General features: G+C 44.7%; 1 protein-coding gene across 1 annotated transcript in view; it reads right to left on the bottom strand.

The window, feature by feature from the left end:
- Nucleotides 1-9,017: 9,017 nt before the first annotated feature.
- Nucleotides 9,018-25,129, bottom strand: part of LOC140463200 (uncharacterized) — a 64,000-nt gene continuing 47,888 nt past the window's right edge. Inside the window, exons 8-10 of the mRNA XM_072556992.1 lie at nt 18,413-18,550; nt 10,184-10,321; nt 9,018-9,797 (exon numbers count right to left, since the gene is read on the bottom strand). Coding sequence (XP_072413093.1) covers nt 9,664-9,797; nt 10,184-10,321; nt 18,413-18,550 — 410 coding nt within the window. The 3' untranslated portion in view covers nt 9,018-9,663. The remainder of the gene's footprint in view (nt 9,798-10,183; nt 10,322-18,412; nt 18,551-25,129) is intronic.

Genomic DNA, 25,129 nt, shown 5'->3' with positions numbered 1-25,129 from the left:
TGACATCACACCAATGAAACCGGAAATTGTGAACAGTTAGCGAGGAGGTTTCTTTTTAGATTAGATTAGATTAGATTACTTACAGTGTGGAAACAGGCCCTTCGGCCCAACAAGTCCACACCGCCCCGCCGAAGCGCAACCCACCCATACCCCTACATCTACCCCTTACCTAACACTACGGGCAATTTAGCATGGCCAATTCACCTGACCTGCACATCTTTGGACTGTGGGAGGAAACTGGAGCACCCGGAGGAAACCCACGCAGACACAGGGAGAATGTGCAAACTCCACACAGAGAGTCGCCTGAGGTGGGAATTGAACGCAGGTCTCTGGCGCTGTGAGGCAGCAGTGCTAACCACTGTGTCACCGTGCCGCCCAAAGGCAGGTCTACAAAGAGCTGTCAAGAACCAACGGACTCCTAGTGGAATAGCCCTCTGAAAGATACCTGTTCATAGGAAAGGTAAAAACAATGACTGCAGATGCTGGAAACCAGATTCTGGATGAGAGTGGAGCTGGAAAAGCACAGCATCCGAGGAGCAGGAAAATCGACGTTTCAGACAAAAACCTTTCATCAGGAATAGAGGCAGGGCTTTTGCCTGATAAAGGGCTTTTGCCCGAAACGTTGAGTTTCCTGCTCCTCGGATGCTGCCTGACCTGTTGTGCTTTTCCAGCACCACTCCGTTCATAGGAAATACCTGAGAAGCAGAAAACTGAAGAAAAGCCGACAGAGGGAAATCTCCAGAGGAAGATACAAAGAGAAGATTCGACAGCTGGCTGGTTTTGAAATTTGAATATGTTTTGTAAATCTTAATCGGGATTTTTTTATCGGACCAGTATTGTGGAGTGGGAGGTAAAAGATAGGTTTAACTCCATGGAACAAGAACAAATTCCAGTTTGGCCAATCTGCGGTTGCTCAGTGGTTAGCACTGCTGCCTGACAGTACCAGGGTCCCAGGTTCGATTCCCGCCTCTGCGACTGTCGGGTGTGGAGTTTGCACATACTCCCCGTGTCTGCGTGGGTTTCCTCCGGGTGCTCCAGTCACCGTCACAAAGATGTGCAGGTCAGGTGAATTGGCCATGCTAAATTGCCCATAGCATTAGGTGCATTAGTCAGAGGGAGAATGGGTCTGGGTGGGTTACCCTTCAGCGGGACTTGTTGGGCCTAAAGGCTTGTTTCCACACTGTAGGGAATCTAATCTAAAAACTGTTGATTTAATGTGCTCTGTTGGAGTTAAAGACTAAAATTGTTAATTTTTACTTTAAATAGTGACCTCTGGGATAGTTTTGAATTTTAACAGATTATGGCACGAGGTGACCTTCTCTGTGTGTCAGGCTTAAATTAGCAGAGGGGTTTACCCCGTGCCATAGCAAATAAAAGTCCATTTTGCTGTTATTCTTACCAAAATGGATGACCTCACATTTACCAACATTGTACTCCATTTGCCAGACCCTTGCCCTCTCACTTAATCAACTATACCCCTCTGCAGACTTTCAGTGAGACAAATGGTGGTTAACCTGTGGAATTCATTGTCACAGAGCATTGTGGAGTCCAAGTCATTGAGAGTGTTTAAGACAGAGATAAATAGGTGCTTGATTAGTAAGGGGGTCAAAGGGTTACAGGGAAAAAGCAGGAGAATGGGGTTGAGAAATATATCAGCCATGATTGAATGGTGGAGCAGACTCAATGGGCCAAATGGCCTAATCCTCCTCCTATATTAGATTAGATTCCCTACAGTGTGGAAGCAGGCTCTTCAGCCCAACACATTCACATCGACCCTCCGAAGAGAAACCCACCCAGACCCCTTTCCTTCTGACTAATGCACCTAACACTACGGGCAATTAAACATGACCAATTCACCTGACCTGCACATCTTTGGATTGTGGGATGAAACCGGAGCACCCGGAGGAAACCCACACAGACACGGGGAGAATGTGCAGACTCCACACTGACAGTCACCCAAGGCTGGGATTGAACCTGGTGCTGTGAGGCAATGGTACTAAACACTGAGCCATCATGCCATATATCTTATGGTCTTAAGGTTTTATGATTACAAGCAAACAGAAACTGCTGGTGAAGCTCAGCAGGTGTGGCAGCATCCATGGGAAGAAAGTGGAGTCAATGTGTCAAGTCAGAAACTCTTCATCGAAACCAGGATGCTGACATCTGACACTCGGACAGGTTAACAATACCATACAAAGACTAAGTTACTCCACTTGATCCACACATTGATATCCTTGACGATGAAGTTAAAGACATTCTCAATGATTATGTTTCTGGAGGAATAGATAACAGGGGATCCCAAGGGCGACAGCAGGCACCCTAGAAGAGCAGATATGGTGAGGATACTTAGACAGGCAGTCAACATTCCTGACAGGAGCAGGTAAAACTACGACTCTGTGGCTGATAGTCAGAGGCAGAGGGCTGATATTTGTTCTACAACAGATAAAGGAGACTTCATCTTTGGTAACTGTCTGGTAAGGGACTCAAGTCTTTAATACTCATACATTTTAACATAATACACTCATAGGTGGTAAGGTTAATAAAATCCGTAAAAGGCAACATAAGTCTGTGATTAAATAATTCAAACTCATTAAAGAGAACTAGAGAGGTGATGTGTCAATGCTAGCATATGTGGGAGGTCCTGTCTACTATTATAATCCAGGATAAACAGCATGTTTGAGTAGCTTTGTCTCAGGATTGATGAACTGGAGGCTGAACACTGCAATGCATTTGAGGTGGGGGCGTTATGTGGATTCTTTGTACAAAGAGGCGAGCACAGCTCTTAGGATGGGGTCAGTTGATTTGGTCAGTGGTTAGGGACAGCAGGCTGTGACTGTACATGAGGCAGCTGAGGGGACTTAGAGAGCAGGAGCGTTAGTCTCTGCAATTCTTGAAAAGGCATGCAGTTATTTCTTGTGTGGCAGTGCTGTGATTTTCAGAAGGTAATTTGTCTTTTTCTTTGTTTTGAAAAGAGCTCGTAAGGCAGAGGCACCAAGCAGTTTGCCAGAACCACTGGAATAACCAACTTGGGTTTTTTTTAGCAGGCTAACTGGGTGTAGCCACTTCTTACAGATCAGGAGGTCTCGGTTTGGTTTTCTCAGTAACACCAGAAGCTATTGGGTTCTCAACAGAATTGGAAGCTTCAGTGAATATCTCCTGGCTGCTGCTCTGTATGAATCTTCTCTTAATGCTTTTTCCTCCTGGATTGGAGAACTGCATGTGAGAATCTGTGTCTGAATTTTCCTTTTCGCCAAGGAATGTGTTTATGGGACGTTACTACATCAGAGCAGTTACTTAGTAATAGGTACTGTATCTATTATTTGGTTAAGTTTTCGAATAGAGCTAAGTTATTCTAAGTTCCTCTTCCTTTGTTTGAATTTTAAATAAATATTATTTAAGTAAATAGTGTTTTTGCTTCACATTGAGTAGTTTGACCAGTCACATCACATCTGGAACACGGCACATCACATCTACCTTGAAATTAAGGAAGTGTCGGAGGCTTGGTTCATTCTTAAATTATTTTGGGGGGGGGGAAACTGGGCGGTCTGATCTGGTCCGTAACACGTGAGGGCTGTAAGATGTACGAATTGACCATTGTTCAAGATGCCATTCAAGTGCAGGGGGAGCGAAAATTAACAGGACCATAGTCACCAAAGACCGTGGTGCTCAGGCTGATAACCCTCTGGGTTCAGGTGAAGTTCATCTTTTGATCATAAAAGAGAAGGTAATGAGGTAGTCTATACATTGGTGTTAATTTTCCACATCTCCCTAGATTCAAGAAATTGTCCGTCAGACTGGAGAGTAGCAAATGTAACCCTTTTGTTCAGACAATGCAGCAGGCAGGAAACAAGAAACTGTAAAGCACTCAGCTTAGCTGCATGTTTAGAAATACCCACTTTAATCGAGAAATGTCTGTATGGTATTGTTTTAGTTTTTACCGGAGTTCTTTGAAGCATTAACATCTGTTGCAGACAAAGGGGATCCCTTAGACACAATGTATTTGGATTTCCAGAAAGCGTTTCATAAGGCAACCCAGCAGACACCAGTGTGGAAAATGAAAGCTCATGGCATGCCCTCAATGACACTAGCCAATCTTCATAGATGTAGCACCAAATGCATCACAGCTTGGAATGGCAGCTGCGCTGCCCAAGACCATAAGAAATTACAGAGAGTTGTAAATACAGCCCAGTCCATCATGCAAACCAACCTTCCATCCACTGACTCCACCTAGACTTCCCACTGCCTCGGGAAAGAAGCCAAAATAATCAAAGACCCCTCCCACCCCGGTTAAACTCTCTTCCACCCTCTTCCATTGGGCAGAAGATATAAAAGTTTGAAAACACAGATTCAAGAATAGTTTTTTGTCGGCCTCTTTTCAAGGAAACCCAAACATGTAAATAGAAAGCAGGAAACACCAGCAGTGCCTTGTCCGGAGGCTCACTGAAGATGTCACCGAGTATGGTGACGAAACGTCTGAAAATGAACCTTCCAGCTCAGTGAGCAAGCCTACGTTCGGAACCTCAACCTGAGCTACAACTCTTTTCAAAACTTGCTAAGTAAGGTATAATTTTTCTGGATAGCACACAAAACAGTACTTTTCACTGTACCTCCGTACATATCACACTAATAAATCAAATCATACCTTAATTATGAGAGGAATTGAATAAAGTAATGCTGTTTTACAGGGCATTGGTGAGACCACTTCCTGAGTACTGTTTGCGGTTTCTGTCTCCTCTTATACAGAAGAATGTCTTTGGAGATAAGGGGGAGATGAGGTTTACTGATTGATACTTGCAATGAGAGAGTTATCTTATGAGGAAAGTTAGATGAACCCAGCTTGTAGCAGAGTGAGCGGTTACTTGACTAAAGTGTAGAAGATCCTCAAATCTCTTTCCAAAGTGGATATGGAAAGGAGATTCCTTCTTGTGGGTACATTGAGAACTAGGGGCACTGTTTTTAAATTTGGGGAGATAGAGATAGATTGATTCTTGTTAAGACAGGGGACCACAGCTGACTATCGGTAGAAGGGAAAGTGGAATTTAAAGCACAAGTCAATCAGCTATGGTCTTATTGATTGGCAGGCAAGCACTTGTGTATGGTTATATGATCTAATCCACTTTGGCCAGAGCCAACGTGAACAGTTAAAATCAGAAACTGCTGAAGATGAGTAACGATAAGAGATACTGACTATCTAGGGATGGCCTGACAAGGTTAAAGAAATGCCGGAGAAGATTTGTTCACTTTGGCTGCACAGAGATGTATTTGGTACAAGTCTTTTTTTCGTTCTAATGCCAGAAGTATTGCACCAAGGTATCAGGTCCGTGTTGCATCAGGGACAGATGGGGATTAAACGGAGGAGACAGTTAGCACTGTAAGTCTGAGCTGTGAGCCTAGTTGGATCAGGACGTTCAATAACATGTGACTGCACCATTACCAACCCCTGCACAACTCTTGCTCCAAAGGCAAGTCTGAAGGACTTTGGTCAGGATCCAGTTAGTTAACCATTCCACTGGCAGAAGAGAGTGAAAGAGATACATGGCCAGTGCGCAGGTGGAAAACGGCAAAAACTGCTCACCGGGCAGAGGGTGTGAATTCGAAACACTTAGATACCCACAAATGTTACTACAAACAGAACCAGCCTGGGTCGTACAAAATTGTTACTGATCATCGTGTTATAATGAGAAGGAAGAGAGGCCAGTTCAGACCGATGTATGGCATATACCAATCAATTGCTGGAAAAGCACAGCAGGTCAGGCAGCATCCAAGGAGCAGGAGAATCGATGTTTCGGGCATAAGCCCTTTTCCAGCTCTGATCTCCAGCATCTGCAGTCCTCACTTTCTCCTATATACCAATCAATGAAAATGATAATGAAGAATACTGTGACAAAGATGATGTTTGATGTTAGAAATCAGCCACAAGACAATGGGGTTGGTAAACGAGAGTTACAAGACACACCTTTCCAGGTAAGTATACCATCAACAGATCAAAGCATTCCATTGAAACTTGAAATGCCAATCTTGTAAACTCTGTATAATTGTTGGATAGACAACACATAGGTTTATGTAACCATGCATATCTTTTTCGGGATTTATTTCACCTTTGATTAAAGGAGCATTTATGTTATGCCCTGTGATCAGTGTGTGGTATTTTTTTAAGTACTATGTTCATGAGTATCATCACTGCACCATAACGTGTGATTCTCCATCTATAGACATGTCCTCCCACTTTTGTAAGTTGGTTAAAATTTCCCACAAAGTGTCCTGGCATGTAACCTGGTCACCCCTCTTTCATTATCCTTCCCCATCCGTCAACCACATTTTCCATCATTAATTCTCTCTCTCTTACAATCACCTTCACTTACTCTTCCTCAGTTTCTCTAAGACTTGGTGTCTCCCTCACTCCCAATGTGTGTGTCTCTCTCTCACACACACACACACACACACAAAGACACACACGCACAGTCTGTCAATAATGCTCTTTCAATTTATTACAGTCTCTCATTTTCTCACTCTCATTCAGTTATGCTTACTCACACAAACTTTCTCATTCTGTCAAGTTTCCACCTTATCACTGGTGCACATATCCTCTCTCACTGAAACAACTTTTCTCTCTCTCTTCCCCTCTTTCTGTTCCCCTCTGCCTTCACGGCTGGTGTTTACATGTTAACTTCAGCCTGTTGTGTGACAGCTTGCTACAGTCTGCCTCTTTCTATGAGAGCATGGCCATCTCAGTGAGAGTGTTGAAGGAATGTAGTCAGCGTTCGGATTGTAGTCGATCGCGACAGTGATCCCGGCCAGACCTCCAGTCTAACTTGAAACAGCTGGGACAGGAATTCCATATGGTGTCATGTTCAAAACAGTCCCCTCTTTGTCTCAGGAAGCCCTGTGGTTAAAGCAATGTATTATTAGAGTCCTTTCTGTACACTTTATTCGATTTATTGTGATGGTTATGCTCAGAAAGCTGAGGAAAGTGGCTGGACAGTGAAACCATGTTCTCTGTCTTTATTTCTTGATGTGGAGGAGCCGGTGTCGGACTGGGGTGGATAAAGTTAAAAATCACCCAGCACCAGGTTATAGTCCAGCAGGTTTATTCGGAAGCACTAGCTTTCAGAGTGCTGCTCCTTCATGAAGTGGTTGTGCAGACTATCTGACGAATGAGCAGTGCTCCAAAAGCTAGTGTTTCCAAATAAACCTGTTGGACTATAACCTATTTCCTGAGCTGGAGCCCAGAGACTATTTAAACAGGCCAGAGTCTGCCTGAGGTTGCCTCTCTGCTCATTTTTGCCCGCAAAACCTAAGCTCCCCTTTTCATAGCAGTTGTTGCAGTATTTGAAAGCATAAATATCAAAACTAATCTGTTTGACAATGAGAGGACAGTAGTGAGGAAGTTAGTGGGGCTGGGGAGTCGGACAGCAGCGAGCTGAGGGGTAATGGTGGCAGATAGGAAAAGGGAACAAGGGGGTTGATTGGCCAGTGAGATGGTGAGGGAGTGGGAGGGGGGGCAGGAATGTGGACATGGGGGTGGGGGGGTGTCAGGGTCTAAGGAGAGAAGGGAGCAGAGCAGCAGGAGGGTGGGGGAGGGTGGCAAGCTTGTGTAGGGTATCAGGAGGGGACTGGATATGGGGGAGGTCAGTGTGGGGGAGGGTCAGTGTGGGGGAGGGGTCAGTGTGGGCGAGGGGTCAGTGTGAGGGGGAGTCAGGGGGTCAGTGTGAGGAGGTCAGTGTGAAGGGGGGTCAGGGGGTTAGTGTGGGGGGGTCAATGGGTTAGTGTGAGGGGGTCAGTGTGAGGGGGTCGGGGGTCAGTGTGGGGGGATCAGTGTGGGGGGTCAGGGGTCAGTGTGAGGGGGGTCAGTGAGTCAGCGTGAGGGGGGGTCAGTGTGAGGGTGGGGTCAGTGTTGGGAGGGTCAGTGTGGGGGAGGGTCAGTGTGAGGGGCTCAGTGGTGGGTCAGTGTGGGGTGGGGTCAGCGAGGGGGAGGGTCAGTGTGAGGGGGGTATCAGTGTGACGGGTCCTTGTGGGGGATGGGTCAGGGTGAGGGGATTCATTGGGTCCATTTTGTAATTGTCTGGGTCTCAACAGACCTTTTAATCCATGTAACATCTCTCCACTGACTGTTCTAGGAAGTTAGTGAGGATTGTCTGAATTCTCTGAGTTGGGGACAATTTCTGAGGGTTTCAGACATGGGATATTTCCCTTTGGGACTTCCCACCTCTCGGGTATTCACCCTGTGGTGAAGGTGTTCCGATATCCTCGGGGTGCCCTGGTGTATCTGTCGGAGTCTATCCAGTGTCCTGGGCCAGAACCCCTGAGTCCACGTCTAAAGCCACTTCCATAACCTCAGCACGTGCCGTCACTTCACAGTCAATGACATGTTTTCAAAGTCAAAGGTAGGAAATGTGGCAGTAAATTTCTCTTCAGCAACGAAGCACCAACCGTTTTGTTGTAATGACCAGAAAATCTACCTTTCTGGGTGTTTTATGAAGGTCAGACATTGACTTGGAGAATGTATGACACTGCTGCCCTCCCCTAGCACTACACTGAGGGTCAGCCACTGAGGTATAACTCAGAGCATACTCCATCACTGTGGCCTCTGCTACCCATTGCCTTCCAGCCCATGCACCTATTCCTGCACAATACCCTCTATGGTGAAATTGTTGGTGACATAGTATCATTTAATCCATCTGTAATGGTAAAATGATCTGAGAATATCAGAACAAAGTGATAGGAGTAGGAATAGTCTACACAGGCCTCCATCCTGCTCTCCCACTCAGTACAGTTATGACTTCAACACCACTTTTCCACAAATTTCCTCAAGAACCTGGGAGAGAAATTAACATCAGCCTTAAATATCACAGAATCCCAGACTTGTGGCACTGCCAAACATCCAGAACTCTCTGGGGTGACAAATTCAAAGATTCAAAGGCCTCAGAGTGAGGAAATGTCTCCTCAGCTCTGACCTAAATGACCATAACCCTCATCCCGCTGTCCCTGTGTTCAAAGTTCCCAACCAGAAAGACAAATTATGTTTGACAAATGTATTCAAGTTTATTTTTTGAGGGCGCAACTAGGAGGGTTAATAGAGGGGAACCGGTAGATGTAGCCTATTTGGATTTCCAAAAGGCATTCAATAAGATGTATACAAAAGCTTTGTTTCTAAAATTGTGGGTTACATGTTATAGTAAGGGTAGAGAATTAATTAATTGACAAGAAGCAGAAGGTAGGGATAATTGGGGCAATCATCAGTGTTGTAATATTCAGTGCTGGGGCATCAGTTCTTCAAAACTTAGAAAAGATACGTAAATGAAAACACGTATCTACATTTGCAGATAATACAGAGCTGTGGCTGAAAAGAGAGACATGTCACTGACATGTCAGGATTAAATGCAAGAATGTCAAATTTCAAGCTATCACAACAATTTATACTGAAGGGGAAAAAGGTGATTTGATCGGCTAAAAGATTGCTGTGGAGATTGCAACAGTGAACCTCTGGATTCTCCAGAAATGTTCCGGAAGGAATTCCAATATTGCTGTTCTCAGAATCTATCAGGACTTCAGCAAAGGTCTGGTACAATTTCAGCAAAACAGTATTTCAGCAGGGATTACACAGGGTCATGCTACAGCGAGAATGATATTTCAGGGAGATGCTGACAGGACTCAGGAATCCATCTAACAAGGTTCGGAGCAGGCATGTCCACAGGTGGTTTTGCAGCATTTCTGTTCCGCTGGGCAGTCTCCATCGTGTTGGCAAAATTCGGCACACATCTTTGTTCCCCGAGGCAGAGTGCATCTTCCTGGTTTCACTGTGTGAACACAATGGAGACGAAATCAGAAATTGGCAATACTGAGTGTAATACTTCGACAACATAAGACACTCCCTTTACCTTGACAGACTTAGAAGAAGAAACTGACAAATTTATTTGAGTTTTTAATGAGGATGTAACGAAGGGGGTTAATAGAGGGGAAACAGTAGATGTAGTATATTTGGATTTCCAACAGCCATCAATAAGGTGTATGCAAAAAGCTTTTTTTTTACAAAATTGATATCACCAAAACCAATTTTAATGTCAATGCACAAAATGATGGCTTTTCCCATCCATGTCACTTCAGCCTTGAAGGAACCACCACACACAAGATACAGGCTACAGTTGTGAGTCCTGAGGGCTTACCTCAGTTGTGTTGTCCTTACCTTTCTGTGCAGCAGTGCATGAATGGCCACATCCATTACTGCAGCATTTCTCATCCCCCGGGCAGTCACTGTCATCCGTACAGTATTCAGCACACACTCCAACTCCACCGTGCCTCCGAGGACAGATCCCAGGTTTTCCTGTGGAAAGCAAGCATTCCACTCAGTCACGAGCTACATCTGATAATGAAATGCAAAATTGCCCATCCCATTCCTGATCTGACATTCCCCCCCCGGCCAGGTTTCGGGAACAACCATTCTGCCCCTCTAGTTGAGTGAGATCCTGAGTGTCCAAATTCCATCCATGACTCTGCATCGCTAAACGCCCCGATGAGTAATCGTCTAAGATGGAAGAAACTTTAGTGTGAGAACAAGGTGCAAGTGTCAAATGGTTGGGACGAGGCTTCTACATAGAGCGGAGGTGTTCCACAAAGCAGTCTGAGCTTCATCTCCCCAGTGTAGAGGAGACCACATTGTCAGCAGCGAATACAGTAGGCTAGATTGAGTGAAGTGCAGGTAAATCACTGCTTCACCTAGAAGTCTCGGGCCTTGGATAGTGAGGAGGGAGGAACTATCCTGACACAGGGTCAGTTTTAATTTGACTTTGCTTTGAGCAGAAATCCACCATTGCCATCTCCTCTGCTCCTAGCTCCATCTTTCCCCACAGCTACTACCTCTCCCATTATCTCTTGTTCCGGGACTTGTGTCACCATGAGTCTCCCTCACCCTCTAACCTTTCCCTGACCTTCCCCTCTGTTCCACTTGCCCCACAGTATAAAACTCAATGTTTTCCCAGTTCTCTCTTCAGTTCTGAAGAAATGTCAGACTGGACTCGAGGTGTTTGTTCTGTTTCGCACTTCACACATACTGCTAGACCTGCTGAGATCCTCCAGCACTTTCTGGTTTATTTCAGATCCGCAGAAGCTGCAGTGGATCATTTCCCAGTTTGACATGCAGGAATTGAGCTCAGGTGAATTAGATAGTGTCATCGAGTCAGAGAGTCATGCAGAACGGAAATAGACCCCGCAGTCCAACCGATCCATGCCAACCATAATTGTCAGGTATGGAGAGTTAGAGTGCTCTTGGTCATTGTTTCCTGATGATATGAAGCAAGGCAGGAGTGCAGCAATGAAGAGAACACAGAGGTTCTTCAAAGAGACATGGACCAGCTGAGTGAGGGTACAACAAGATGGCAGTTCAGGAGTACGTGACCAGTGACCCACCATGATCACATTGAATGTTGTAGCAGGTTATAGAGTCATAGAGTCATACAGCACGGAAACAGACCCTTTGGTCCAACCAGTCCATGCTGAACATAATCCAAAATTAAACTAGTTTCACGCGCTTGCTCTTAGTCTATATCCCTCTAAATGTTTCTTATTCATGTACTGATCTAAATGTCTTTTAAATGTTGTAACACATCCACCACTTCCTCTGGAGGTTCATCCTACACATGAACCACTCTCTGTGTAAAAAAGTTGCCCCCATGTCTTTTTAAACCTTCCTCCTCTCACCTTAAAAAGGTGCCCCCTAGTCTTGAATCCCCCACTCCAGGAAAAAGACATCTGCCATTTACATTATCTATTCCCCTCATGATTTTATAAATCTCTATAAGGTCACCCCTCAACTTCCTACGCCTATCCAACCTCTACTTATATCATAAACCCCCAATTCCCAGAAACATCTTGGTAAGTCTTTCTCTGAACCCTCTCCCGTTTAATAATATCCTTCATATAACAGGGTGACCAGAATTGGACATACAACTCCAGAAGAGACCTCATTAATGCCCTGTACAACTTCAACATAATGTAGCCACTCCGATGCTCAACAGTCTGAGCAATGAAGGGCTCGGGGACCTGAATGGTACTCTCCAACAACTGTGTCTCATGTTCCCATGTGTCATGGCTGAGTAGTGTGGCAGGAATAGTTATTCTGGGAGTGTTCAACAGAGTCTCCCTCCAGAGAGAGAGAGAGTGAGGGAGAAGGAATATTGGAGAAACACAATATGGCCTATAAATGTGGATGTGCCATTCATAGGGGCAGGATAGGGGTCTCTGATGGGGAGGTACCATTCATAGGGGCAGGATATGGGTCTCTGATGGGGAGGTACCATTCATAGAGGCAGGATAGGGGTCTGTGATGGGGAGGTACCATTCATAGGGGCAGGATATGGGTCTCTGATGGGGAGGTACCATTCATAGGGGCAGGATAGGGGTCTGTGATGGGGAGGTACCATTCATAGGGGCAGGATAGGGGTCTGTGATGGGGAGGTACCATTCATAGGGGCAGGATAGGGGTCTGTGATGGGGAGGTACCATTCATAGGGGCAGGATAGGGGTCTGTGATGGGGAGGTACCATTCATAGGGGCAGGATAGGGGTCTGTGATGGGGAGGTACCATTCATAGGGGCAGGATAGGGGTCTGTGATGGGGAGGTACCATTCATAGGGGCAGGATAGGGGTCTGTGATGGGGAGGTACCATTCATAGGGGCAGGATAGGGGTCTGTGATGGGGAGGTACCATTCATAGGGGCAGGATACGGGTCTGTGATGGGGAGGTACCATTCATAGGGGCAGGATACGGGTCTGTGATGGGGAGGTACCATTCATAGGGGCAGGATAGAGGTCTCTGAAGGGGATGTGCCATTCATAGGGAAATTGCAGTCTAGTCAGCACAACCCTGGTGGGTGTGTATTCCCTCCTCATATATTCTTCCTCTGAATCCAAGCATCATTTTAATAAATCTCACTACGCTTCTTCCAAGACCAAAACATTCCTCTGTCCAGAAATGCTCCCAGAAACTCTAGCTTTCCCCTTAGCAAATATTCCTGCTGCTGTAGTGTGGCTTCAACCCACTCGTGTTATATTTCACTCGATATAAATATGAGCATCTATTGTATTACTTTTAATAAATATAGTGAAGTGTTGAGATGATAGAAACACAGAGTGGGAGTAGGCCATTCGTCTCATTGATCAACAAGATCATAGGAGATCCCCTATCTCCACGCCATACCACCATTCTCTCCTCATTCCCCACATATCTTTGTTTTCGAATGATCTTCCTATTTCTTTCTTAAATATATCCACTGACTTGACCTCTGCAGCCTTCTGTGAATTCCATAGGGTCACCACCCTCTGAGTGAGAGAATTTCTCCTCAGTTCCGTTTAAAATGGCGTACTGTGTTTCCTGACCAAATACTTCTTTTTTTTCTCTTTTTTTATAATTTAATCCTAAAATCTGTAATGCTGCTCTTTTGACTTCTCTTTTGTTCGATTCTTCTGGAACTGAAGAAGCTGTATCCAGGGAGCTTTGTACCAAAGGTGGCTCCATAAGAGCTGAATTGTACACTTTTCACTGTACTCATTTGAGTTTATATGACAATAAAGCTAATTCTAATGCTAATTTTCTGGAACCCCTAGCCATAGAAACACCATCCCTGCATCCAGCCCGACCACCCCTGTTCGAATTTTATATATTTCAATCAGATCCCCTCCCAGTCTTCCACGCTGCAGTGAATACAAGCGGTCACCCTCATCTCCTCATAGCACACAGACAGAGCTCACCGGTCACACCCTACTGCTCACTTTCCCAACTCACTGTCTCCTGCCATTAAGCCAATTCCTCACCAGGTCAACCATTATCCTTCAATTCTATAATTACTACCTGAGCCACAAGCTAATTGGTCAATACCATTAAGCAAGTAAATGTGTGGCTCAAAGACTGGTGGGGGGGAAATGAGTTTGAATTCTTGAGACATTGGCACCAGGGCTGGGGAAGAAGGGACCTGTTCCGATGGGATGGTCTTCATCTGAATCATGTTGAGACCAGAGTCCTAGCGAATTGCATAACTAGGACTGTAGACAGGGCTTTAAACTAACTGGCAGGGAGGGTTCAGTTATAGGGAAAATTAGAAAATACAGCATAAAGGGGGAGGTAAGAGTGCAAGTTAGCAATGTAATAGATGGTTACCAGACAATAAAGGGGAGGGACAGGACAGATGAATAACTTTATGCACCAAAGCATTATTAAAAAGTAGGGAAATTTAACGGTGGAATAAATTTAAAAGCTTTGTACATAAATGCACAAAGCATTCAAAACAAAATTAATGAGTTAACGATGCAAATAGAAACAAAAGGATACGATTTGGTGGTGATTACTGAGACACGGTTACAAGGAGACCAGGTCTGGGAATTGAATACCCAAGAGTACTCAGCACTGTGGAAAAATAGACTGAAAGAAAAGGAAGCAATGTGGCCTTGCTGCTGAAGGACGGGATCAGTGCTGTAATGATATAAGCACGGAGAGATCAAGATGTGGAATCAGTCTGGGTAGAAATAAGAAATAGCAAAGGGAAGAAGTACTTGGTAGGTCCCCAAACAGTAATTCTGCAGTGGGGCACAGTACAAACCAGGAAATATTAGAGGCTTGCAAGAAAGGTACAACATTAATCATGGGTGATTTGAACATGTATACAGATTGGAAGAATCAAATTGACAAGGATAGCCTGGAGGCAGAGTTCATTGAATGTATTAGGGATTGTTTCTTGGAGCAGTATGTTGTTGAATCAACCTGGGGCAGGCTACTCTGGATTTGGTATTGTGCAATAAGGAGAGATTAATTGATGACATCATAGTTCAGGATCCTCTAGGGAGTAGTGACCATAGTATGAAAGAATTCAACATTCGTTTTGGGGGTGAAAAAGCAGAGTCCCACAGTAGTGTTCTGGAATTAAACAGAAGAAATTATAGAGGCCTGAGGACAGATTTGACCGAAGTAGATTGGGCAGGAAGACTAAATGGTAAGAAAGCAGATGAGCAGGGGCAGATGATTAAACAGCTATTGAGTTCCTCACAACTAAAATGTCTCCCAGAGAGGAAGAAAGATGGTAAAGGGGGTAAAAAAAACATTCATGGCTAAACAAGGAGGTCAAGGACAATATAATGTCAAAAACTAAGGTATGCCATCTTGCAAAAACCAGTGGCAGGCTGGAGGATTGGGAAACTTTCAAACAGAAACAAAGAGATACTAAAAAATTAATAAAAAGAGCTAAGTCAATTATGAACAAAAACTAGCACAAAGTATCAAAAAGGATAGCAAAAATATTTATAGGTATATAAAAGGAAACAGAGTCGCTAAGGTGAATGTTGGTCCCTTGGAAGATGAAACCAGAGAGTTAATAGTAGGGAACAGTGAAACGGCAGAGATGCGAGATCAATACTTTGCCTCAGTTTTCACAGTAGAAGACAATGGAATATCATTCCCATCAGAATAGGCAAGTCAGAGGCAATAGAACAATCAACATTGATAGGGAAAAGGTCCTCAGCAAACTATTAGGATTAAAGGCATTCAAGACCCCAGGCCTGAAGGCTCACATCCACGGGTATCAAAGGAAGTGGCAATGGAGAGAGTAGATCCACTGTTTACAATATTCCAAAATTCCCAGGACATAAGAAAGGTTCCAGCGGATTGGAAAATGGCTAATATAATGCTTTCATTCAAAAAGGGAGGGAGGCAAAATGTAGGAAATTACAGACCAGTTAATTTAATATCTGTTGTTGGGAAAGTGTTAGAATCAATTATCAAGGAAGCAATATCATTACATTTGGAAAGTTAAAATACTATCCATCAGAGTCAGCATGGTTTTTATGAAGGGCAAATCAAGTTTGACTAATTTGCTAGAGTTCTTCGAAGATGTAACAAGCAAAGTGGATGAGGGGAGCGATGTAGATGTAATTTATCTGGACTTCCAGAAGGCATTTGATAAGGTGCCACACAAAAGGTTAATTCACAAGGTTGGATCATATGGGATTAGGAATAATTTAGCCTGGATAGATGACTGGCTGAGGACAGAAGACAGAGAATCGGGATAATCTTTTTTTGGGAAGGCAAGGTTTGACTAGTGGGGTGCCACAGTGTTCCGTCTTTGGACCCCAGTTATTTACAATCTACATTAACGACTTGGATACAGGATTGAAGGCTCTATAGGCCAATTTGTGGATGATACAAAAATAAGCAGGACGGTAAATTGCAATGAAGAAATAAGAACCTTGCAATGGATACAGATAGGTAAGGAGAGTGGTTCAAAATGTGGCAGATGGGTAAGTGTGAAGTCATGCATTTGGGTCGAGAAAATGGGAAGGTGACCTATTACCTGAATGGGTAGAGACTCCAGGGTGCCACGGTGCAGAGGGATGTGGGTGACCTCATTCATGAGCCACAGAAAACTAGCATGTAGATACAGCAGATAGTAAAGGAAGTGAATAGAATGTTGGCTTTTATAGCTAAAGGAATAGAATATAAAGATAAGGAAGTATTGTTGCAACAATACAATGCATTGGTGAGACCACACCTGGAGTATTATGCATAGTGTTGGTCCCCTTATTTGAGGAAAGATGTACTGGCACTGGAGGCAGTTCACTGGAGGTTCACTAGATTGAGATGTGGAGTTTGTCGAATGAAGAGAGATTGAAGAGAGAGAGATATACTCTCTGGAATTTTGAAGAATGAGGGGAGATTAAATTGAGGTGTTCAAGAGGATAAAAGGTATGGATAAAGTAGATATGGAGTAGATGCTTCCTCCTGTGGGGCATTCTAGGACAAGAGGTCATAGTCTTAGGGTAAGGGGCAGCAAATTTAAACCGAGTTGAGGAGAAATCACTTCTCCCAAAGGGTTGTGAGTTTGTGGAATTTTTTACCCCAAAGTGCAGTAGGTGCTGGGACAGTGAGTAACTTTAAGGAAGTGTCAGACAGATTTTTACTTGGTAATGGGTTGAAGGGGTATGGGGAGAAGATGGGAAAATAACAGTGAGGAGCATATCAGCCATGATCGAATGGCACAGCAGAGTTGATGGGCTGAATAGCCTAATTCTTCTTCTGTATCTTATGTCATGAACTTATAAGCATGAACTTTTCCCCAAAGACACTCATCATTAGTGAATGTTAAATAAAAAGGTACAGTGGTGACACTACTGCAGGAGATTGCTACAACGATGAGTTCAGAATCTGGATCCACGTGAAAATCTCAGAAACCTGACGATTCCTGATGGCCAGTTTCTGATAGCACCAAATGTCTAGAGGTTGTTGGGTCCTTTGTGTTTTGTAACAACTTAAGATGATACTGAAATGTAGAAAGCCATATTTCCAAATTTGTTGATGATGGTATTGTAATTAATGTAGATGGAAGTGTAAATTTACTAAGAGGGATTGATGGGGTTTCAATGCAGGCACATTTGAGGTCACCCAGCAGTTTTTTTCTTAATTCACTCGTGGGATCTCTGTGTCACTGGCTAGTCCAATGTTTATTGCCTGTCCTTGAGCTGTCGGTGGAGATATTCCAAGGATCTTTTGTGAATTTCTGCAGTGCATCTTGTAGACAGCACATATTGCTGCTACTGAGTGTGGGTGGTGGAGGGAGTGGATGCTTGTGGATGTAGTGTCCATCAAGTGAGTTGCTTTGCCCGGAATGGTGTCAAGCATCTTGGGTTTTGTTGGAGCTGCACCCATCCAAACATGTAGGGAGTATTCCATCACACTCCTGACTGGTGCCTTGTGGATAGTGGACAGACTTTGGGGAGTCAGGAGGGGAGTTACTCACCGCAGTGTTCCTCGCCTCTGACCCGGTCTTGCAGTCACTGGGTTTATATAGGGAGTCTTGTTGGTCAATTTGGTCAATGGCAATTTCCAGGATGTTGATACTGAGGAATTCAGTGATGATAATATCAGTGAATGCCAAAGGGGTGGTGGTTAGATAGTCTCTTATCGGAGATCGTCATTGCCTGGCATTTGTGTGATGCAAATGTTACTTGCCACTTGTCAACCCAAATCTGGATATTGCCCAGATATTGTTGCATTTGAGTGTGAACTGTTCAGTATCTGAGGAATCACGAATGGTGCCGAACATTGTGCAATCATCGGTGAACATTCCCAATTCTGACTTTATGATGGGCGGAAGCTCATAAATGAAGCTTTTGTCCCTTCATGTTACTTTTAGGTGGTTTTCATGGATCAATTCATGCCTCACTTTGTTTCTTCATTATCTCCATCACGAGATGCTATGCCCCCCCCACACCCCCCCTCCATTCCCGTGTCACTCTGGTCCCCAGGTAAACAGTGTGATTCACTCCTTATGTCTGTTCACAATCATCCATCAGGTACATTGTGAGATGTTGCTATATGTGGTTTTGTGATGTGGTCCCCAGGGCTCAGCACAGCTAACAAGGGAATGATACTTACTGAATGCTGGGGGCACACACACGGCCCCACAATCAAACACGCAGCACTTGTCCGGCCCAGGACAGTCTGCATCACACCGGCATCCCCGTTTTGTCACTGCAACCACCAATCGGCGTGGACACTTCCCAAATTTAATCACTGCCAACACAAAGCACATCCTGTAGGATTGGACTCACACAGAGAACATTAGACTGCAATCGAAATGCCTAAAGAACACGACTTGAACGGCTGTGTAAACAAGACTTACAATGAGTGTTAGATAACTTACTTTTAAAACTAAATGCAGCAATCCTTCAAAGTTCCTTATTGTTTAAACCAGCTTTTCTTTGCCCATTTCCTAGCACAATCAAAAATACTGGAAAATCAAAAGAGAGGGTCTTTGATGTGGAGGAAGATCCTGAAAGCTAGGACAAGGCAGCAGTACACTTTATGTCATCTCTTGGAGTTTCTGTTCATCCTCTCCCTCATAAACTGTGCTCATTCCCAGAGCTTCCCACCCTCTGCACTCATCCCTTTCCCCATTTACTTTGGGCAGAACTCCATTGTCAGAAACATACAGCTTGCCCCATCCCTAAACAACAGACTGTCCCACAGCTCTGTTCACCCATCAGTGCTGTATTCATTGTGTCGTGATCCCAACTGATGCTAATATTGGACAAGCCACATCCCAAAGTGAGGCCTAATTTGACAGACTGTAGATTTTATTTGTGTTCATTCTTTACCATGGTGGTCAATAACCGAACATATTTAAAAGAGGCTGACAATGTACTTTTAACAAAAAAACAAAGATTATGACAACAAAAAGCCAAAAAAAGCAAACTATTTTTTACCAGACACAAAACCTTTTTGAAAAGGACTTATTACAAATTTCAAAATTAAATATTCAGATCTTTTAGTTTCGCCAACAACCATGCAGAAACTCAGAACTCAGTGAACAGGAACCCTGTTTCCAATTTAAAATTCCTTGTTCAGTTGGTATAGCTGTACTTATTTATTAGGAATAAATCTCTGCATTGATTGATATGATTTCATTAGTTTATGTCAGTTCCTGTGACTTTTAGGCAAACTGCTGAGAGACTCAATGTGGAGAGTTCCTTAAATACCTCTTCCACAGCCTTCTGTTCTTCCTGACATTAATCCATTCATTCGTTCTGCCCTGACTGTTTTGGAGACCACTAAAACTGCACTCCTCTCTCTACTTGAAAGACTCTGCAGACTCACTAACCTTCTGGATAGTTCTGTGGTTTGAAAATACATCGTTTCTGAACTGTCTCCCTGTGTCGTAAGAAGGCATGTTGTTAAGTCACCCAATTTTATTCTCTCGTCCATCCTTATTCCAAAGTACTGAACTAATCATGTTGAGTGTTTCTCAGAGTCACAATGAAATACATATGAACAAATTTCTCGATAATGTAACACCGCTCAACGGAATGAAAAACTGAAAAAACTGAAAAAAGTGTTCTCTGTTTAACACATACAATATAGAAATAACATCCAAATGTAAAGCTTTCCAAGTTCTGTCTATTTTAGAACTCAGATTCCCAAATAATATAACATATATTATGAGCATTTATAATAAATTGGTTCACATTTACTCATGATCTCTCTCCCCCTCAAAATTAGTTTTTGTTTCCAATCCAATATATCACCTCTCCCTATCTCTCTCACCTCCTCCAGCCCTATACCCTCCCTATCTCTCTCACCTCCTCCAACCCCTACATCTCTTCCTATCTCTCCCACCTCCTCCAGCCCCTACACCTCTACCTCTGTCACTTCCTCCAGCCCCTACACCTCTCCCTATCTCTCCCACCTCCTCCGGCCTCTGCACCTTTCCTATCTCTGTCACCCTCTCCAGCCCTTACACCCCTCTGTATCTCTGTAACTTTCTCCAAACCCTACATCCCCCTCTATCCCTGTTGACCTCCTTCAGACCCACACCACACCCTATGTCTGTTCCCTCCTCATGTTCTGACAACCTTTCGGACATCTGCACTCCTTCAATTTTGGCTCTTGCCCATCCCCATGACCTTTGACCCACCGCTGGCTGTCCTGTGTTCAGGTGTCTGTGTGCCAAGGCCTGGAATCCTCTCCCAAGATCAGACCTCTCCTCTCAGCTCACTTGTCTCGACCTCCCTTTCTCTAGCTCCTGGTGCATCTAATTCTGTCCAACATTTTGTGGAATTATTTTTGTTCGTTCCTGGCCAGGCGCCAATGGCAGTCCCTGGTGTTGTCACCAACACTGAAGCTTGATTCAAATAGACAATCGATCGTCCCGGACAGTCACTGGGAAAATGGTGATACTGATCTCACTACAACCCTCTGAGAGTCTGCCATGAACAAACTGCACTTGGATTAGTTAGGAAGCTGCTGCCTGCATTGGCTGAATGTGGCCTTCCTGTGCTTTTTGGCAAACACTTGTTGTGGGCTAACTGTAGCCATTTCCTGCATTCCTCACACTGACGGGAATGGATGTTCTTCCATGGCTCACCCTGCCCCGAACACTAATGAAAAGGGAACTTCCTGATAACTACCTCTCTGTCCATTTGATGCCAATGTGAAAGGTCAGCATTATCAAGAACAAAGACACACGCACCCCCACCCCCACAACCCAGCTCAAGGGAAATGAGAGGCAGGGCTTGAGAGCAGGCAGTAAAATCACTTTGTGTTCGGTCAGGTCAATTCTCTCGCTGTGAGGGCAGTCAGGCCTCAGGACGATCAGGGCTCCCTCTTGATGTTGGGAAGGTCACTGCTTTATTCACGTTCAGGAGCAAATTAGATTACTTACAGTGTGGAAACAGGCCCTTCGGCCCAACAAGTCCACACCGCCCCACCGAAGCGTAACCCACCCAGACCCATACCCCTACATCTACATCTACATCTACCCCTTACCTAACACTATGGGCAATTTAGCATGGCCAATTCACCTAACCTGCACATCTTTGGACTGTGGGAGGAAACCGGAGCACCCGGAGGAAACCCACACAGACACAGGGAGAATGTGCAAACTCCACACAGTCAGTCGCCTGAGGCGGGAATTGAACCCGGGTCTGTGACTAAAGTGATTAGATTAGATTCCCTACAGTGTGGAAACAGGCCCTTCAGCCCAACCAGTCCACACCGACCCTTCGAAGAGTAACCCACCCAGACCCATTTCCCTCTGACTAATGCACCTAACATTATGGGCAATTTAGCATGGCCAATTCACCCTAATCTGTACATCTTTGGACTGTGGGAGGAAACCCACGCAGACACGGGGAGAGTACGCAAACTTCACACAGACAGTCGCCCGAGGCTGGAATCTAACCTGGGACTCTGGTCCTGTGAGGCAACAGTGCTAACCACTGAGCCACCATGCCCCCCTGCCAAGGAGTGTTGGACCCTGCCAATAAATTAGACAGAAAGACTTTGAACTTTGTTTTCGAGATGGAATGAGTTCTCACACAGCATGAGCTTGCCCAGATGTTAGGCAGACGTGAAACTTGATCAAACTGGACAGGTCAGAGGCTGGGAATAATGCAGCGAGTACCTCCCCTCCTGACTCCCTGAACCCTGTCCACCATCTACAGGGTTAGAGTGGTACTGGAAAATCACAGCAGGTCAGGCAGCATCCGAGGAGCAGGAGAATCGACGTTTCGGGCAAAAGTCCTTCATCAGGAATCGGCCTCGGATGCTGCCTGACCTGCTGGGCTTTTCCAGCACCACTCTAATCCTGACTCTAATCTCCAGCATCTGCAGTCCCCACTTCCACCATCTGCAAGACACAAGTCAGGAGATGTGATGGAATACACCCCATTTGCCTGAATGGGTGCAGCTCCAACAACATTCAAGAAGCTCAGTACCATCCAGGGCAAAGCAGCTCACTTCATGGGCACCACACTTGCCCTGTCAGCATACTATAGGGACTTGTCCCTCCATGCCACCATAGTCCACTCCCCTGTTGCACTTTAGCCCCCTCCTGTGAGTCCAAACCCAGGAATTATAACACCTACTTGTATCACTTTCTTTCCTCACTATTCTTCAAACACGCCTTCCAGCTGAAGCAGCGTTTCACTTGTGGGGTTTTCAATCCTGTCTACTGTAATTGCTGCTCACTATGCAGTCCCCCTAACAGCGGGCACACCAAATACAGTCAATTGCTTTGGAGGTCGCTGCTGCCAAGCTTGAACCTGGCCTCCTGGTCACTCTCCACACAATGCACGTTGTTCCCGCTCATTTCATTCTCATTTAGGAATATTGTAGGGAATGGGTGAACAAGCAAGCTGCCATAAGGGCAGAAATTCCCTGACAGAGATGAATGCAGGTTGGCGCTGTTGCCTCCCAAGAGCTGAAGACCAACGGTGTCACTAAACTGGTGCAATGCACCCTGGGAGTCAAGGCTCAACAGTCAGCTGTCATTGGTCATGTTGGTGCAAAAACCATAGGCCGACTGATCAATGTTGTCCTGCGATCAGAATTTAGGGTGTTAGGTAGGAATATAGCAAGCAGGACCTAAACAGTAATGATCCTATGGACCACAAATTTCTACCAGAAGGACCAAGTGATCCATCTCCTCCAGTGGTCTCCAGTATCAGAGGTGCCAGTCCACAGCCAATTCGATTCACTCCATGTGATATCAAAAAACGGTGGAGGCACTGGATATTGCAAAGGTGAAGGACCCTGACAGCTTTCCAGCAATGTTACTGAAGACTTGTGCTCCAGAACTTTCCACTCCCCTAGCCAAGTTGTTCCAGTACAGTTACAACACTGGCATTTACCTGACAATGTGGAAAATTGCCCAGATATGTTATAGAATGAGCGAGTCACTGAGTCATACAGCACACAAAAAGACCTTTAAGTCCATTTCATCCATGCTGACCAGATTTCCTAAACTGAACTCGCCCCATTTGCCTGCATTTGGCCCATATCCCTCCAAACCCTTCCTATTCATATACCCATCCAGATGCCTTTTAAATGTTGCAATTGTACCCGGCTCTGCCACTTCCTCTGGCAGCTCGTTCCTTACGTGCACCCCCCTCTGTGTGAAAATGTTGCCCCTTAGGTCCCTTTCAAATGTTTCCCCTCTCATCCTAAATGTATACTCTCTAGTTTTGGACTCCTCTACCCTGGAGAAAGTCCTTGGATATTCACCTTACCCATGCCCCTCATGATTTTGTAAACCTCTATAAGGAAACGCTGCAGCCTCCGACGCTCCAGGGAAGGAAGGTCCCAGCCAATACAGCCTCTCCTGAAACTCAGCCCTCTGCTCGTGACAACAAAAAGCAGGACAAATCCAACCCCATCAGCCTACTGTTCAATCTGTCCCACATTACCATCAGGATATAAAGGACCAGTCCCAGGGAGCAGGTCATCACTTCAGTTCTAGTCTCTGAGAGTTGTTCCAATTTCGGTTGCAAGTGTTGAGTCCAGGTGGTTCACAGTAATGTGGACTTACCCTTAACTGAAACTTGACAATTTCAGAAGGGGGCAGTTATGTATCTCCGATGTAATGTAAGTAGCTATTAAGGCATAATTCTCAATTCGGAGTATTGTAGGGAATGGGTGAACAAGTATCAGTAATTTATACGATAACAACAGGGAGAAGGATTTGGCATCAATCTTATCCAAGGCATCTCAGATGATTCCGATGAATATGGCTACAACAGACACAAAGATGATTGAGAGGCTAATTTCACTTTATATATACGTACATCACTTTGCAACTCTTCCTAGCAAAGATTCCGAACCAAGATCTCCGTCAATGGCTCACTGTGTTCTGTTGTGTTTTTTAGCACTCCTGTGGAATGTTCTAACATTGAAAGTGCTGTGGGAATGAAGTCATTGCTGTTGGCTCAGTTTCAGTTATGATCAATTTGGACTCAATACCATGACCAACAATTTCAGGGCTTGGACCTCTGAGAGCAGCTCAAGACAAACACTCAGTACAGAACCAGGAAGTAGATTGTAAAAACCAGAATCAGTCACCCAGAGGGGGGAAAAAAAATACTTGGGAGCAGACTGATACCCCTCTCAGCCTCACAATATAAACGCTTTCATTCTGGTACACGATTGCCCGGTCTCATTAATCAGCACAATCAGAAAGATTGTCGAAGATTCATTCCGATACGTCCAACAGGCTCAGAATTTGGGAATAAAGGAGTTTAGAGAGAGAATAAAGTGTCAACAGAGAGAGAGAGAGAGAGAGAGAGGAAGGGTGAATTAAATAGGGAGACAGCAGCTCAGATGTATATTGTAACTTGCTAAAATTTAACTGAAGGAAATGTTTCCTTATCCAGTGCTGGATGTTGCACAAGTATTCTGAGAATGCAGAGCAAGTGAAACAGTCGAGACTGTGTGTGTGTGTGTGTGTGTGTGTGTGTGTGCGGGGAGGGGGGAAGCGATCAGGGTGGAAACACAATTAATGCATTTGTATGTTGTCCGAATGTAGGGTAAATGAAAAATAGGAGATTCGGGTATCCAAGAATTGATCCTTTGAGGACTCCAGAGGGAATAGTGTGGAGCATGAAGGAAGAAGCTGTTGTCAAAGTTTTGATGTTTATAACAGATGTTTAAGAATAGAGAGACAGAGAGAGGGACATGGGAGGGAGTCTGAAGCAGACACCTAAGAGAGTTGCAGACAGGGGAGAAATGGAGCAAAAGTTGAGAAAGATGGTAGTAAAGTAAATAGAAGAATTCAATGACAGCATTAAGATAGAGACGTGAAAAGAGGACACAGAGACA

This window comes from Chiloscyllium punctatum, chromosome 37 (genome assembly GCF_047496795.1).
Source record: "Chiloscyllium punctatum isolate Juve2018m chromosome 37, sChiPun1.3, whole genome shotgun sequence".
Taxonomy (NCBI): Eukaryota; Metazoa; Chordata; class Chondrichthyes; order Orectolobiformes; family Hemiscylliidae; genus Chiloscyllium; species Chiloscyllium punctatum.
This window is presented reverse-complemented; position numbering and strand designations above follow the sequence as displayed.